Source organism: Calonectris borealis, chromosome 6 (assembly GCF_964195595.1).
Source record: "Calonectris borealis chromosome 6, bCalBor7.hap1.2, whole genome shotgun sequence".
Taxonomy (NCBI): domain Eukaryota; kingdom Metazoa; phylum Chordata; class Aves; order Procellariiformes; family Procellariidae; genus Calonectris; species Calonectris borealis.
In genome coordinates, this window is record NC_134317.1 from 14,356 (window position 1) to 30,906 (window position 16,551).

Genomic DNA, 16,551 nt, shown 5'->3' on the forward strand with positions numbered 1-16,551 from the left:
GAAACAGAGGACATCTGAGGGGACTGACGGGCCAACAGAGGGCTCTGCGATGCGCCAGAAGGTGAACACAGGGAGCATGAGGCAGAAGGGTGGCAAATGGGGCGGTCCCAAGTAGACTAGAAGGCAATTCTCTGTATTTACCCATTTTCATGCTGTTTGGTGGAAATCGAGGGCACAACTCACGAACTCCTTCAGCCAGCCTTGGCTGACAATTCTTTTCAAGTGCTCAGACTGCAGAAAAAGCCAAGACTGCAAGTAATTTTCTGTACCACAGAAACGCATTGCTGTCTCCTGTCCAATTCCATTTTCAACCCAGCGACCTATCCCAGACACACAAAGTTACATACATATGCAGAAACCAACAACAAAGCCTGCACCCATTTCCTTTACTAGAGGTCCCAAGACTTCAATATTGCACCACTTGTACCACGTAGCTATCACGGTGGCCCACAGAGAACAGCCCCCTTCATTTTCCAAACAAGAGGGACACAGAATTCCACACACATAACCCACCTTCTTCAGTTGGAAGGCACCTACAACCCACCTGACCCTAGAACAGAATAGTTCAGTTGGAAGGGGCCTACAACAATCATCTAGTCCAACTGCCTGAAACACAGATACCATAGGAAGAATTAAACCCTCTACCCTTCCACCTCCAGTGCTACATTATAACATGCTAGAACTCCAGGCTTTTCTGCTCTTCTGAGCATTAAGCTCATTAAGCTCACTGAAAGTTTACACTCCTCATCCTTCGCTGTTCCAGCACCTTTCTAGACCTCTTGTGTAAGACACTTGACCAGAGATAGTGGTATCAAGCCTGTAGTCACTTCTTCATAATGAAAGAGTGGCAGAAGAGCCAGAACCATGGCCAGGTTTGGGAGGAGCCTAACAACACACAAGATGAAGGACATTTGAAACAGCTCAGTGCAGTGCAAGCAACCTGGAAGATGAGGTTAGCACACAACAAAAGAATAGTACACACACAGTAGCAAAAGTCCGAATTGTGACATGGAAAAACATGCTCTCCCCCTCATCCCCAACACGGAAGCAGCTGTAGAACCCCAGGATGGATGCTTGCAAGCATCTCCATCTGAGGGTGCCAAGGACATCCGAGGGAGCCACAGCCCTAAGGACTCACAATGGCACTGAGCAACACCTTTGGACCCTATCAACCCCACAGCACTTAACTGGCCCCAGGATGAAATGAGGCACTCAACTCTGCAGCTTATTCCCATCAGCATGATGCCATCCACAACTGGATCTGTCATCACTGGCCTCATTGGGGAGATCTGGGCCCACCCCTGAGGATCAGGTACACCTGGGAACAGCTAGAACCAACAACAAGCTGTGGCCATTACCCACATCTCCAAACCCAGGGAGAGAACACGATGCAGGCATGAGAGAGCATCAGCAGACAAGACAAATACATGCTTGCACAGACACTTGCATGAACACGTATATGCTTTGTGCTGACACAAATACACTTGCATGGACCCACAAGGGCTTCCACAGACAGATGCTCCCATGAGCATCTGGACCTCTGCTCCCATGAGCACCTGGACCTCTGCTCCCATGAGCACAGAGATCTCACAGCACAGGTATATGGAAGACAACGAATCCTGGCTGCTCCCAGCCTCTACCCTTCTATAACTAGGGGGGATCTGGGCTGCAAGGCAGAACTCTCCTTAGGGGAGGCAGCTGGGGCTGGCAGCAGCATTCTTCCCAACTGGTGCATTCAGACCCTCTGCTCTTCACTGGTTCCACCATGCTATTCCCCTATGTCACACCTTCATTTGCACTGGAGCTCAACCAGGCTGCAGGACAACAAAGTGACAATTCATTTGAAACAAATTTTTATGTGGAACTGCAGCTACTTAAATTGCTCACCAAATTGCTATTTGTTACAAGGACAGAAAAAACATTTAAAAAAAATATCCTTCGGTCATCAATTTGTTAGGCTATCAGAGCTCATGCTTGTAACTAAATGTATTGAGTGCACATGAAATACTGTCTGCTTCACTGTATGATGTTTTATTAAGCTATACCGACTAACTCAGAAAGGATTAAACATTTAACTTTTATTATAAACCTGAATTCACTTTCTTCGGAAATGAGTTAGAAACATTTTCATGTATGCCTGGACCTTCACTTTTCAAATGAATGTCCAAAGGAGAGCTGTATTTCAACTAATTGCTGAAATGATACTTCTGAATGTTGGCACCGAATACCCAATGCCTAAGGTTACCAGAATGAGCAAAGAAATGTGCAATTTCCTTAGCATTCCATTTTCTTTCAAGTCTACAGATGACAGACCATCTTATGTAATGCTAGCAAAGTTAACTCTTAAAATCACATGAGTTCATTTCAGCTGTTAAGGCACATCCTTTCTTCTGCACAAGTTAGTTTTACACACTGTAACAATGAACTAAACTCAAGGGATTTCAACATACTGCACTCTTTGCAGATAAATTGTTACTGTAGTAATTAAAAAAGCTAACATAAATATTTATAGCAAATACAATTCCGATACATGTATGACAATTTATTGTACCACCATTTATATAAAGCATTTCAATCCAAAATGGTCAGAAACAATCTTAAATAACCGCATAAGAATTTACAAACATTAGTAAAGATATACCACAGACTACAGCTTTCTAAGTTTTCAAGTGTAAGTTCTGGTAGATATCCATGTTTAAATAAAATGGACAATACCAGTAGAGATGCATACCTCTATCGTCTTTATTTAGAAAGAAGTGACAATTAGAAAACACATTGATAACCAGTGCTTTGAACAGTGAAGGTGGGATCTAAAAAAGTCTGCTTAAACTGAACAACCTTAGGTCTTTATCAAGTTGCGTATCTGCCAGGAATGCTGAAATGCAAGAGTTTACACCTGCAATATTCCATAATGGAACAGCCACATAATATCAAATATAACCTCCAATTTCCAAACCGGTACATAAAAAAGCCATCACTAACACTAAGTATTAGAAGACCACCGCAAGTTCTTATTGCTTTTTGAGTTAAATAATAATCTTCAAATAAACCAAAACTGAAACAATCTCTACAGTATCTTGCTCATCCTGCTGTTCATTCATTAACACTGGAAGCAATCAGTTATTATATGATGCGGCAACAGAGGCATTTAAAAAAACCCAAACAAAACCTATTTAAGTACATGAACATTCCCACCCTCCCTCCCTCCCCTCCCCCCGAAACCCACTATAACCACTTAGTGCCAGTAGAGGAGCAAAACTCGATAGACAAAACCAGAAATCTGACTACAGTAAGAAGGAAACATAAAGGGAGATAGAGCTTCCTTAAATATTCAAATTCTGATGTCTTCCAAAATGAAGCACATCATCCTCATCATTTAAAAAGGCAAGTTGCTTTATATGTATCTAATTCTCGCACATGCTGAGTAGTTCTTAAGTCCACTGAGTTCCACTGTGCAGCAGTTGATTTTGAATTCAACAATGCTTCAAAAACTACGGTAATATTCAATGCGCTTTTTACTAAGGAGAGGGAAAAACCAAATGCATGTTGATGTTGTTCTTGCCATTCAGCATTTCTGCAGCAACTCCATTTGTCTCTTGCAGTATGAAAGTTCTACCAGCATCAGCCTTCAGAATCATCCTCAGAAGCTGTTGAAACACCACAGTATAATCAGAAGCCTTGACAAAGGTCTGTGAAATTAGAGCACTTTAAGATGAGTAGTGGAAATAAATGTAATTTTATAATATTAAATAGCAGATTGTAATACCCGCCCAAACCTTGTGTAATTACATAGCTTAATTTTTAAACGCAGCTCATGTCTGAAAAATATAGCATTTCCAAATCAAAACCCACCATTACAAAATGCAGTGTCCTCCTGCTGTTCTTCCTCAAAATAAAAGGAAGAAAACTTAATTGTGCCAGAGATTCAACTTTTATGTAGTGTTTATAGTGGCTCATTCCAACAGTAGTCAGAGGAGAATACATTCAGTCCATGACAGCAGCACGCAACACAAGGGAAAGAAATGACTCACAAAGTTAACGATTTGGATACTAGAAAGGTTCAGCAGTCTAAACAAACAGAAAGACTTTCAAAACTTTTTTTTATATATATATATATGTGTTGCTTAATGCAATTAAGTCAGGCCTACTTGGAAGCAGCTCCTCTCTCCACCCCCATTCTTTCAGCATATGCAAAATGAACATAAAGCCCACATATGCACAGGATTTTGTTGTTGCAAAGTGAATGAAAAGACAAATACACACTTGTCAACTGATTAAAAAAGTCAGTACACACATCTACAATAGATTTGTAAAGTGTTAGCTTGTCCATAACAGGAATTTAATCTGTCCTCTTAAGCAAACTCTGCAGTCAAGAAAGTAGTTACACCCAAGTAACTTGTTCATTCTCTGAACACAGAAAGAAGGAAGGTCTGTCTCCACACTTGTCCAGTTCTTAGAAGAGAAATGTAACTAAAATAGCATCAATAATAAATCTTCCTCACTGGAAGTTAGATAAAGCCTGAATCAAATATAGATTACATTACTGTGTAAAATGACACTCATTAATTTTTACTCTAATAAGAATGCACATAACTTAGGAATAAATTCTGAACTCCAGTCCACCTTCGTCTGCTCTGAATGCAGAAATAATCACCTGCTCCTTGAACTGAAACTTACACACACACACAACATTCCTTATCGTACTCCAGATACGTCCTATGCACTGAAAATTCATACAGGAACTGTTGACAGACATTCACATGCACACGAGGAAAAAAAAAGTATATCAACTACCCTTCTACTGCCTATTCATCATGCCCAGAATTAACACTTAGATTCAGGATACATTTACCAGAAGTCAGCATAAGTTTTGAATTGAAGCACAGTGAAGAAGCCATTAGGTGAAAATTAGGCTAGTCCTTTGGCAAAACTGGCAACTGTTAAATTTCATTCCTGAAGCGGATAGGTCTGATCAAGGAATACACACAACCAAAAAGTGTGTGTGGAAAAAAAAAAGAGAAAGGGGAGAAGAGGGCAACAAAAAGAAAAGGGAGAAGAGGAAATGGCAAGAGAAGTATGGTAATTTAAGGGCAGTGAAATTCAACTTTAAATGTTTCCTTTCTACTAGGACTCATGTAAAAGGCTACAACCTGAAGGTCACCACCAATTCCAAAAATACGTACTACTAGAATTACAATAACCAAACTGTAACTAGTGAGAAATCTTGTTATCACTTGCAGAAAACACTTTTGTGGTCTAAACAATTCTATGCTGTTGGGAAATTAATCATAGAGAATTAAAACCAGTTCCCCCTCAGAATAATTCTGCTGATAATGGAAAAAGCACTGCTGGGTAAAGTAAAATTTTCAGTAATTAAGTTCAGTATTATGAATCTTGGCAAGGAGGATTGTACTCATTTAACTTTGAGTTGATCTAATAGGAAGGAAGGGGAAGAGGGGAAGCACCTACTTTCAATATCTTCCATATGTGCCTGAAGAGTTCTTGCAAGGTTAATAAACTAGAAACAAGGCAGAGAGAAAGTAGTTTAAAAGTTGCAAAGTTATCTGCAGAAATTTGCAACAAGTTAGCAAAGTTTTCTTCACTTTTTCTTCACTTTTTACATCCCAAAGTTTCATCCCAGATGTCAGTTATCCTAACCCGTTTGCCCAACTTGCAAAACTCAATGCAAAATTTAATATAAATCCCCACACATTCGACTTCAAATTGCTATTACACAGTTATTTCAGCTTCCACTCTATGTCAAATGTTTCTGGTAGCAGTTAGTGGCACTATCTTCATGTTCTACAGTCTGTAAAACACCAATTCTGAAAGCAGCACACATGAACAAGTGCCAGTTTTATGATAACCGATCTTAGAAATGGTAATGCAGAAAAACATAATCTGTAAGGACTGCATTAGTTGGATCCATTTAATTTACTTCACTATTAATATGGCAAAACAGAGCCCCCTGACTGAATGAAGTTAATGAAAAATGCATAAATACACTTAAGATTTTAACTGTAAACAAGAAGTTCAAGAGCAGGATTACAATTAGGCAACGGTGGTAGTTTAATGTTAGAAGTACGTGGTATTAAAACCCAAAGCCAAAATCCCTAGGAATACAAGTTCCTTAAGCAACTTTGAAAGTATTGGCCAAGTGTTTTTTGTCAGTGACAATCTACATGACTGTTTCAGTGATAGCCCAGATGTTGAGACACAGCAAATAAAAATAAACAAGAATATAACGCTACAGTTTCCATAGCTCAGTTGTATGCTCGGTATCAAACATGCATCAGTGCTCTCACTGGTTTAAAATGCAGTGTCATACAACTGTGTCATGCCGCCTCTGATGAAAAACCAGTAAAAACATCTTATTTCTGCAATATACTCAAGCTAATAACCTGTAGTGGATGCCGGCTACTATTAGATTATGTGTCTTTTATGTCTCCACACTTGTAGCAGAGAAAACTGAACATTTCATTTATGGATCATGAAATACAAGCTCTACAGTAGGTGTGTACAGAAAAGAGGACCGGTGTTCTAATACAGTAAGAGATTAGAGCACGCTCCTGCCTATACCCCAAAGGTCTAGTACCTGCTAGCAACCATTCCAATAAGCATTGGACAAGCTTAATATTGTCAATTCTTTGTATGTAATAAAAAAAAAAATTCAAAAATCAGCTTTTCGGGTGCTCAGTGGACGAAGAGCACTGATTCATTATCTAGTATCAAATAAACGTGTAGAATACAGGATTTCTGGATGAGTCACTATGCAGAAATAACTTTGTATGATGATCTCCTACTGGTAAAATGTGTACTTACTGCATTCCTAAGCCAAGCCATTTAAGTGACAAGAACCCAGTCAAATACAACTAATAAGAGTTTTGACTAATGCCAGAAAAATCATACTATAGCTAGCCAGTTTCAGAATGTAATATTCAAGTACGTATTTAGGCACAATCCAGCAGACAAGCACTGCAAGGACTAGACCTTTGCAATGTAGACCGGCATAATGAGAAAAATTAATCAAGTAAGATAGTCCAACATTCTCAACTGCATGCTTTGTACAGAGAGAGGTTAACCTTCCAGTTTTGCATAAATTCACAATAATCATGGCAACATACATGCAAAGCAACGAATTACCAACAACCTTGACAAAAATTATTTTGCCACACAGTAACTGCAATAAAGTAGTACCTTCAGTTTCAAATCAAACACGGTGTTACTGCATTGACAAACCCAGACCATTTTAGACCTAAAATTGTTAAATAAGCATGCTTCTTGAGTATCTAGCTCCTAGGTCGCTCAAGTTAACAATCTAGTTCCAAGTTCTCTGTATGAGCAATTCCTGCCATAAAATCACTGCATACTTACTCTGACACGTGTGCTGGCCTCACTTGCAGTTCCTAGCATATCAGAAAAGCGCTGCTCACATAAGTGTAACAACACAACAAGGTAGAGACCAGAGCTGATAAATTCATAGTCTGCCTTAAAGGAGATAAAAAGAAACATTCAGAATGTCAGTGATACGTCTGCATATACGATTCAAAAAGTAGAACAAGAATTAAATTTTACTGGAAACATTATGCATTTGATCTCTAGCTGTCCCAAGAGAATTAGGGAAATGTAATACTAAAAATTTTAATTACTGAAAACCTATTTATACTTTTGGTTCTTTCCATCCACCCCAGATCTAACATGTTATCCTTGAAGATAACTAGAAAGAGTTCTACAAATAAAATCTCAGTCAGCATGATTAGTTCACAGGAAGTAATCTGAGAATCAGAGTATTATACCCCTGGGGAAAATAAAAACAATAAACTTTGCTGGTTTCTTTTCAGTGGTCCCAACACTGAAAGCCAAAATACAGGGAAATAAGAACTTTACAATGCTATAAATATTTTAAGAAATTATTTTCCCTGGTAAGATAAAGAAAAACTTTCAAAATGCTACTGCTGAATTGATCATTTAGAGTCAATTCTTTAGGAAATAGTTTCAAAGCTCTTATTTCTGTCAAAGTACAGTGACAGTAACCAACAATCAGTAGTGCTAAAACATAAGATGATGGCACTCTCGAGAAAGACTTTTCAGAGTCTGGCCCAAGTGACAAGAACTAGACTACTAGGGTAAGAGCTTACTCTAAACAATAAAAAAATTAAAGGTTGATGTTTGGCCCCAAAACTCATGTCACTTTGTATTTTCTTTCAACTTCTGAGGTAGGCAAATTTCATTAGTCTTTCTATACTCGCAGAATACAACCCAGAGAATAAGAAAAACTCTCTGAATAAAGTTCATTAAAATAACACCAGCTTTTTGTTATTTACTCATTTTTAAATACTACACAATCCAGTAGTTCTAAAATAATGTATTTTATACGACGAGAGTAATACTAGTGGGCCTTTAATTATTTTTAAGTTTTTAATGGTATGCTTAAAACAACTGCTTAAGTGTGTTAAAAAACAGCTAAAAGCAAAGAAATTAATGACAATGTGAAATTCAATCTAATCATACTAGTATTCCCACTGCACCTATGTGGCAAAGACACTGGACTGCAAAGCTAGATGACAGATCTGCAACTAGAAAAGGATAAGAGATATATTACACTTATTGAAAGCTCAGCTATAGGAAGCACAGCAGGAAGACAGAACTTGTCTGAATATTGAAGAGACAAATCTGTTCCATGTTGACATTACTTTATGTGCATAAGAATCCTTCTGAAAAGGAGATGCATTTTCCTTCTCTAAAGAAGAGTGCCCTCCCAGCACTAAACCAACACTTACAAAATTAGGCAAAATATACTAACTTGTTCATTTGCATGTGCCCTATAGAGTTCATGAATGTCAAAGTCTTCCAGATTCAGATGCAACTTCTCCTTGCACAGTTCACAAGTTGTTACTGCTTCCAAAGAAGAACCTGGTGGGGAGGGGCAGGGGGAAAGTCAGTGTCAAGCTGCAACAATCTACAACATAGGACACAATTATACAAGCATTACAAACTGTAACTAATTCTTGGCTTTATTTTGCAGAGCAAGGTTAGAAGAAAAGAAAGCCTCTAATATGAATGTAGTGACTATCTGCTACTGTCAGAATTTAAATGCTATAGAATGTTTATTCTCTATCCAGCTCCACGTATTTTGCCTCATGTTCATTCTGGACACCATATGCCTCTTACTGAAAGTCTGGCTTAAAATCGCTGCTTGGGCTGTTTGAATTCTACAGTGTAATCCAAATATACACAAAAGTAATAACAAATATACTGGAATAGCTTAAAGTTATTGCCAGAGTAACATTTTGGTTTTAAATACTAGGTTTAAAACAAGCTGCTCCATAAGCAACAACATGAACAAAGCAAGTTTACAGTGGATTTATGTCTTATATAGTTAAATACTTCAAATTAATTTCTCCTACAGGCTGAGGCTTCTAATGCATCTCTACTCTGATGTGGATCCTCTGATACTGAGTAAAAAAGCAAACAGATGCTAGCATCTTCCTTTGGTAAAAAGTATTCCATGATCTTTTTTTTTTTTTTTTTTTTGTCGTCTTCTATCAAGCAACCTATTTTTAAGTCTTAAAAACAGTACAGATAACTTAGGTATAAACTGGTGTCGTGGTTTAACCTGGCAGGCAGCCAAATACCACGCAGCCGCTCACTCACTCCCCCCGCCCCCCCAATGGGACGGGGAGAGAATCGGAAGGGTAAGAGTGAGAAAAACTCGTGAGTTGAGATAAAGACAGTTTAATAGAACAGAAAAGGGAGAATAATGATAATAAATAATGATAGAATATACAAAATGAGTGATGCACAATGCAATTGCTCACCACCCGCGCTGACCGATAACCAAGTAGCGATCGGTACTTCCTGGATCACGCCTACCCTTCATATACTGAGCATGACGTCACATGGTATGGAATACCCCATTGGCCAGCTGGGCTGGCTGTCCTGATTATGTTCCCTCCCATCTTGTGTACCTAGCTCAGTCAGTAGGCACGGGAGCTGTCCTTGGACTAGGAGGGCACTTAGCAACAACTGAAAACATCAGTGTGTTATCAACATTCTCCTCATACTAAATCCAAAACACAGCACTAGGAAGAAATTTAACCCTATCCCAGCCGAAACCAGGACAACTGGTCAATCAGTTTATTACAAAAACATTTATACAGCAATTTCTGAAGTGTTTCTTAAAAAATTCTATATGGACTTTGAAGTAATTTTTTGAACAAGCAGTTTTAACTGCCTTGAACAGGAGTTAGTATCTTAAAAAAAAATTAAGTATTTAAGTATAGTTACAATAGAAAAACATTTTTGGATTTTCAAATTCCTATCACTCTGCTACAGTCAGCCTGGCTATAGAAGTCTTAAAAACTAGAACCACATGCACGAGGAAGGGTGGGGAACAAACTCACCCAAAGTGGTAGAGTAGCTCTAAAGCTACACTTCTGCAATGTTATATTTTGTCTAATATCTTAGTAGACAATCCCAAAAATTTAATTCTCTGAATGACAAATACAGTTCTTGGAACTACTCATGTGAGAAGCTGCACAGACACACAATAAGCCTGGAAGTGCCACACTGTTGTTTGTCCCCAACTGCTCGTTTTTTGAATAAATACCTTAGTATTAGTAACAGTAATCCTCCTGATAAGCCTCCCAACGTAACTGGAAGTCTACCTTGGTCTAGAGTCTGCTTTACCTGAATTAATCTTGGACTGCAGCCATTTTTTCATGCACTCCTGGTGAACATACTGCAGACTTCCAGTGCATTTGCATGGCTCTATTAAAAGGTTGTCAGAACTTGCAGAGGACATCTGACAGATTCTGCATAAGTCACCCTCTTCATCTTCAGAATCTTCTAAAAGCAGGCTGAATAGGAAGGAATATCAACAAACACTGTGACACATTCCATGTAAGACTTTTTATAATGACAATTCCATTCATCAAACTGTTCTCAAACCTACGAGGATTAAAACAAGTTTCCCTAAAGACAAAAGTGAGAACACAGGTGACAGAGGACTGAGCTGCCGCCTTCTCTGAAGCAAAGTTTCCTTTTAACATCATAGTTACAGAAAACCCTCTCATGTTAAGTCAGTTACATTTTATTATCTCAAAAGAACATACTAATTTACCTCTCTTTAATTTTCTGGAGTCTTTCTGGATCTCTTGAAGGTGGTATTTTAGACTTGCCACTTTCTTGTCCATCAGACTGATTCCAGCCAGAGGGAATAATATCTACAGTTATCATAAGATTGTCAGACAGACTGCTTCCTAATGTCGGAGGCACTGCAAAGCGAAAGAGAGAACCAGGCAGAATTCCAGAACTTCTCCTACTGTGGGCTGAATCTGGTGGGGAGGCAGTAGCTGTAGGAATACCAGATACTGCAGGTGTTGGTGGTCTGCTAACAGAAGCCCGAGGAGGGCTATCTGATGCTTCAAGAGAGGTCTCCTCACCTGACTCTCTTCTTCTGAAGACATGTTGTGATCTAGCAGTTGTATCAGAGGTAGAGATCCTTGCGGATTCATCTCTTCCTTCTCTTCTTCTTCTGGAAAAGAGAGGTGTACATCTGTTCCTCAAAGATGATGATAACCAGGATCCTGTGCTCCTACTTTCAGAGTCCTGTCTGTAACTTTCCCCGTCTGAATCAGAGTTATGATTTTGTGAAACTCCTGATAAACCCCATCTTCGTCTAAGAAAACTAAATCCCTGAGAAGCTTCAGATGTCTGAAGTCCTGGAACTTCCGGAGTTGCAGCTCCATTACTGCTCGACAGAGTAGAAGCTTGAACTCTTGGGACCACCGTTGACTCTTCAGAGCCTAATGATCTTGTATGCAATGAGTCTTGGCTAGACCTTCGAGAGAAAAATGTAGATGACATACTAGATGCTAAACGAGACAGCAGCTGTCTGGTTGTGCGCCTCCCTTCGCTGTCAGCTGCAGGCTCATTCAATGACCTCTGAGAAGGTAAAACCCTTTCAGAACCACTTGAGGAAGGAGTTTCATCTCTAATGGCAGTAAGAGAAAATGCTGGCTGCATGCTCCTCTGGGGAGATTCCAATTCATTTCTCCTTTGTCTTGCAGAATAGCTGGATCTTGAAGAGCTCATGTTAGAGTCTCTGTTGAAAAAAGATGGCTGATGATCAGAAGGCAACTGGCGGTTCATGGATGCATTCAGCCTCAAAGTGCTTAATGAGTTCTCTTTCGGTCTTGCTCCCTCTGCATATGAAGAGGCAGGCCTGTCTTGAAGATCTGTTGCAGAAAAGCAGAGGAAAATACTATGACAAAATGTGCTCTAATTGTTACATTCCAGACGGACAACTCTAAAGTGTAAATGCGGAAGTTCAGGATTGCGCGATCCTTATGCAAAATTGTTTCAAATTTGGCAGGTAGATTCCAGAGCAATATTAAGCTTAAATTTACTTACCAGAATTCTAAAGTTAAACTGAAACACGAACTGGTTTCAGCCTGGTAAACCCATTTGGAATCTAACACCCCCAAAATCTTCAGATTATCAAGGTATGACTCGCTTTCTTATATGCAAATACGAAAATTCTGACCTTCTGTCAGAAGTTATATAAGAACAGCATCTGAATTAAAAACAGCAAAGTATATACAATACTATTTATAACTTAAAGGTCCATTTTGCCTGTAGACCGAGAAAGACGGATTAATCAAAATTTCAGCAATGTAGCAGACATCAGAGCACCTGAAACAAATGCATGGATACAGCCAAGTATATTCCCCATCTATTACAACACGTTACCCTTATTCTTCTCATCATAAGAACATCAAGAGCTGCAGTTACAAACATTACTTAAAGGTAGCATAAAATTATTGACTTTGGATAACCGAAATTGAATAGTATCTAAATTAGATGTGTATCTTACTATAATAATGTTTTAAATCAAGAACTCAAAAATAAAAAGAATACCCTAGAAATACTGTAATTCCACCGCTCCAGCCCAAAAGGGTTATCTAGGTACTGCTTTTATCAAAGAAATGCAACAACTAAGTTAGTTCACATGTTCAGCTATGCAACTGGCTTAAGAACGATCAGACTTAACCATGCCTGCAGGTTGAGGGAGGTGATTCTGCTCCTCTACTCTGGACCCCACCTGGAGCACTGCATCCAGCACTGGAGTCGCCAGTACAAGAAAGACATGGACCTGTTAGAGCAGGTCCAGAAGAGGGCCATGAAAATGATCAGAGGGATGGAATACAGACTTTTTAACAGGGCCTGTAGCGACAGGACAAGGGGTAACGGTTTCAAACTGAAAGAGGGTAAATTCAGACTAGATATAAGGAAGACATTTTTTAAGATGAGGGTGGTAAAACACTGGCACAGGTTGCCCAGACAGCTGGTAGATGCCCCATCCCTGGAAACATTCAAGGTCAGGTTGGATGGGGCTCTGAGCAACCTGATCTAGTTGAAGATGTCCCAGTTCATTGCAGGGGGTTTGGACTAGATGACCTTTAAATGTCCCTTCCAACCCAAACCATTCTATGATTCTTATGAGCATATTTTCTGTAAATACTGTGTAAGTACCTCAACACACTGAGAAGAATTCTGCTGTAGCTGAACTGTAGTTAACATTACATGAAGCAGCTGAGGAGGCTAACATCAGCAAGTCTCCTTCCTCAAATGGCTAGATTGGGGGGCAAGGGAACAGAGGGAAGGAAGAAGCAGCTGAAGCCTGCTAAATTCATAAGAAGGGAAAGTTCTTCAATATTTTAACTACTTAACAGGTATACGTAGATTAAGGTAGGAGGCAGAAGCTTTCTCTATGTATTCTGGAATTGAAACCTTTCATGTTTGTAGTTTTGGTGTTGGGTTTTTTTGTTGTTTTTGGTCTTTTTTTTTCTTAATGGGTTCTGCATTGTAATTACCATTTATTGTTGAAGCTGAGGTTTATGCATCTAGCAGATTCTAACTAAAGAAACATCTGCACAGATGCCAAGCATCATATGGTTTTGATTATATAGCAGGGAACACAGTTGGGAGTTATTTTTGTAGCACTTAACAGTGGCCCTACTTCTAGAAATGCAGCATGGACAGTACAAAGTAACGCTGTCCACCCATCCATTTCTCACATTAGGCTCCATTGGAGGTAAACTCCAACTGTCCACTTATTAAAGAAATGTAGAGTATGATGACATTAAAACATAGTCTTCTGGTAAGGCAAGACTGCAGGATGAAATCTGGAACTAGTTTTTATCTTTTCTGCTTATCTTCTATACTTGTAAAAATGGTAATTTTTTTTAAACTTCTGCATTATAAAATACCACTAACGCATCTGCAAAACGTGGCACATCAACACTGATAACGAGCTTCCCCCGAGACAGCTCTAAAAGGCCACAACACTGAATACAAAGTGAAAATGACAGTGCAGAAGTCCGTACTAGTCGCAGTTACCATGGAACAAACCTCTTGCCTCATGTAAAGTATGTGTTTATTCATTCTTATTTTCAGTGGTCTAGCAGTTTTCCCTAATAACCACTCAAGAACCCAAATGGAAAGAGATAATACGATACAGGCATCTTCATGAAAACCCTTTCCTAAGTCAAATTAACATTATTTCTTTTCCCATACCTAAATACAAAGAGATCTTAAGATGAACAAGAAGGAAAGAGGCTTACTGACTATTCACACACTTACAGTGGCAAACATCGATATAATTTTCTTATGACTAAATGCATCTACAAGCTAGACCATTCATATATCCTTTGATGGTTTAGCCAACGCATGGAAAATGCCAACCAACTTTATTTAAAAGGATACCTTAAAATTAAATAGATCTTTTGGCTTTGTGTTTTGAAGAAAATGTTAAAAGAACATGTAAAGAAACTAACAGGCATGCAACCTAAGGGTTCACAAGCTTTCAGTTGTACAATACATACATGTTGAAGATGAAAAGTCACTGTTTCTGTAGCTGTGATCCACCAGGTTATTGACAGACAGATCTGTTCTTCTTTCTAACTCTCTTCGCTCTCTCACCAGTTCAGTTCCAAGGGACCCAAGCATCACTGATGAAGATCTAGGAATCCTACTGTACCTCCAAGAGGAATCTAGAAAGAAAAAGTACATAAATCCCCTGTTTTTGTAATACTTTAAAAATCCATTAAATCTGGTACTTATGCATGCATTCTGGTTATACCATATCCAGGGCGAGTTTAACAATACTACTAAGCTGATCAAGTGGCCAGCTGCCAACGTAAAGTCAAGAGTAAGCAGCACTCTGCTGACGCTGGCATTTATTTAATCTTGCAGTGAGCTAGTTCTAAAAGCTAAACCGGAAAAAAGTCGTAATACTTTTGTGAAGAGTCAGACCCATTAACACTCATATAGGACAGGAGGAGGAGGAAAAATAGCATCTGGCTTTCTAATGGTAGCTAGTTATTAAATAGGCTTCACAGTATGGCAAAACAGCAGCTTGAGACTGCTGTAAATGCTGCCATTCTAATGATGCTTCTTAAATACTCCTAAAATTCATTTTCCAGAAAGACAGCTGAAGCTTAAATGCAGCTTAGACACAACTTTAAGAACAGTGACTAATACTGTTCTTGCTCATATTGCAGACTGAAACACTTCAGTTTAAAAACGGATCTTGTTTTTTGCTAACAGGTCCAAAAACTAAATAGGGAACTGTACATACTTCAGCTGTGAACAAAACTCTTGTTCAAAAAAGTGTTCTTCAATGGCTCTGAAAAATCCACCTTGATTTTGTTTTACTGCTAACTTATAAAGACAGTCCCACACCGGAATGAGAAATGTTAATGGTGGTCATTTTATTAACAATGAGTAAGAAAGCATCAACAATACTGAGTTTTGAGCAAGAATTTACTAACTTTTATTTGGATGGCTGTGTGGTTCCATAAAGGGATATAAAAAGAACATTGATCCATACTCACAAGGGTAATCTGAATGGATCTAATGGTCTAGAAACGTTCTAGAATATTTTCAATATAAGTTTTTGACCATTATTTCCTGACTTTTAGACTTTTGTTAGCATATTGCTTAATGTACATCTATCCAAGTATCACATACTTAATTTAGAACTTTAATAAAAATCTCAGTTTTTCCTGAAAGAGTTCCTAGTGCAGAATGTTTAATTTTTGCCTGGCCTATAGAATGAGTTTAGGCCCTGCTAAAAAAAAGAACTCTTTCTTCCCTGACCCCTAACAATAGTGATTTAACCAGCCATGACACTGTGCTTCTTGGAACACAGAGCTAAGTAAGGTAAAGATTTCCTTTCTGCCGTCCCTGGCAACACGTAGGTTTACCAACACAATTTGACTCATGAAGTAACAGCAGCTGCACTCATTCTTTCCTTGAAATCTTAACCAATTAAGGCATATTTGAGCCATGAAGTTCAGCTTTACTGCAAATGGAATAGGTACAGGTAATAATTTTGAAATTATACGAGTACAATTGGGTTTTCAAAAGACCATGTTAACAGCATTTTCAGTACTTTGGATACTGCTATCAGTGTGAACACACTCTTCTGTTAGGCATAGGTTTTTAATATTTAAGAATAATAAAAGCATAATATTTCAAAGCAAG

General features: G+C 38.7%; 1 protein-coding gene across 16 annotated transcripts in view; it reads right to left on the reverse strand.

Annotated features, from left to right (window-relative positions):
- MARCHF7 (membrane associated ring-CH-type finger 7) overlaps positions 1 to 16,551 on the reverse strand; it is a 43,322-nt gene that overhangs the window by 13,549 nt on the left and 13,222 nt on the right. For 10 of the 16 annotated variants that reach the window (XR_012674016.1, XR_012674017.1, XM_075152550.1 and 7 more), the window contains 5 exons: positions 14,889 to 15,056; positions 11,123 to 12,239; positions 10,690 to 10,859; positions 8,804 to 8,913; positions 7,375 to 7,488 (listed from right to left, as the gene is read on the reverse strand). Coding sequence is in view for 14 of the 16 variants with exons in the window: in XM_075152550.1 (XP_075008651.1) it covers positions 7,375 to 7,488; positions 8,804 to 8,913; positions 10,690 to 10,859; positions 11,123 to 12,239; positions 14,889 to 15,056 (1,679 nt within the window). In the remaining 2 variants the exon portion in view is untranslated. Of the gene's footprint in view, positions 1 to 2,724; positions 3,706 to 5,469; positions 5,519 to 7,374; positions 7,489 to 8,803; positions 8,914 to 10,689; positions 10,860 to 11,122; positions 12,240 to 14,888; positions 15,057 to 16,551 lie in introns of those variants that run through there. The other 6 variants (XM_075152557.1, XM_075152558.1, XM_075152554.1 and 3 more) reach the window with 6 other exon arrangements.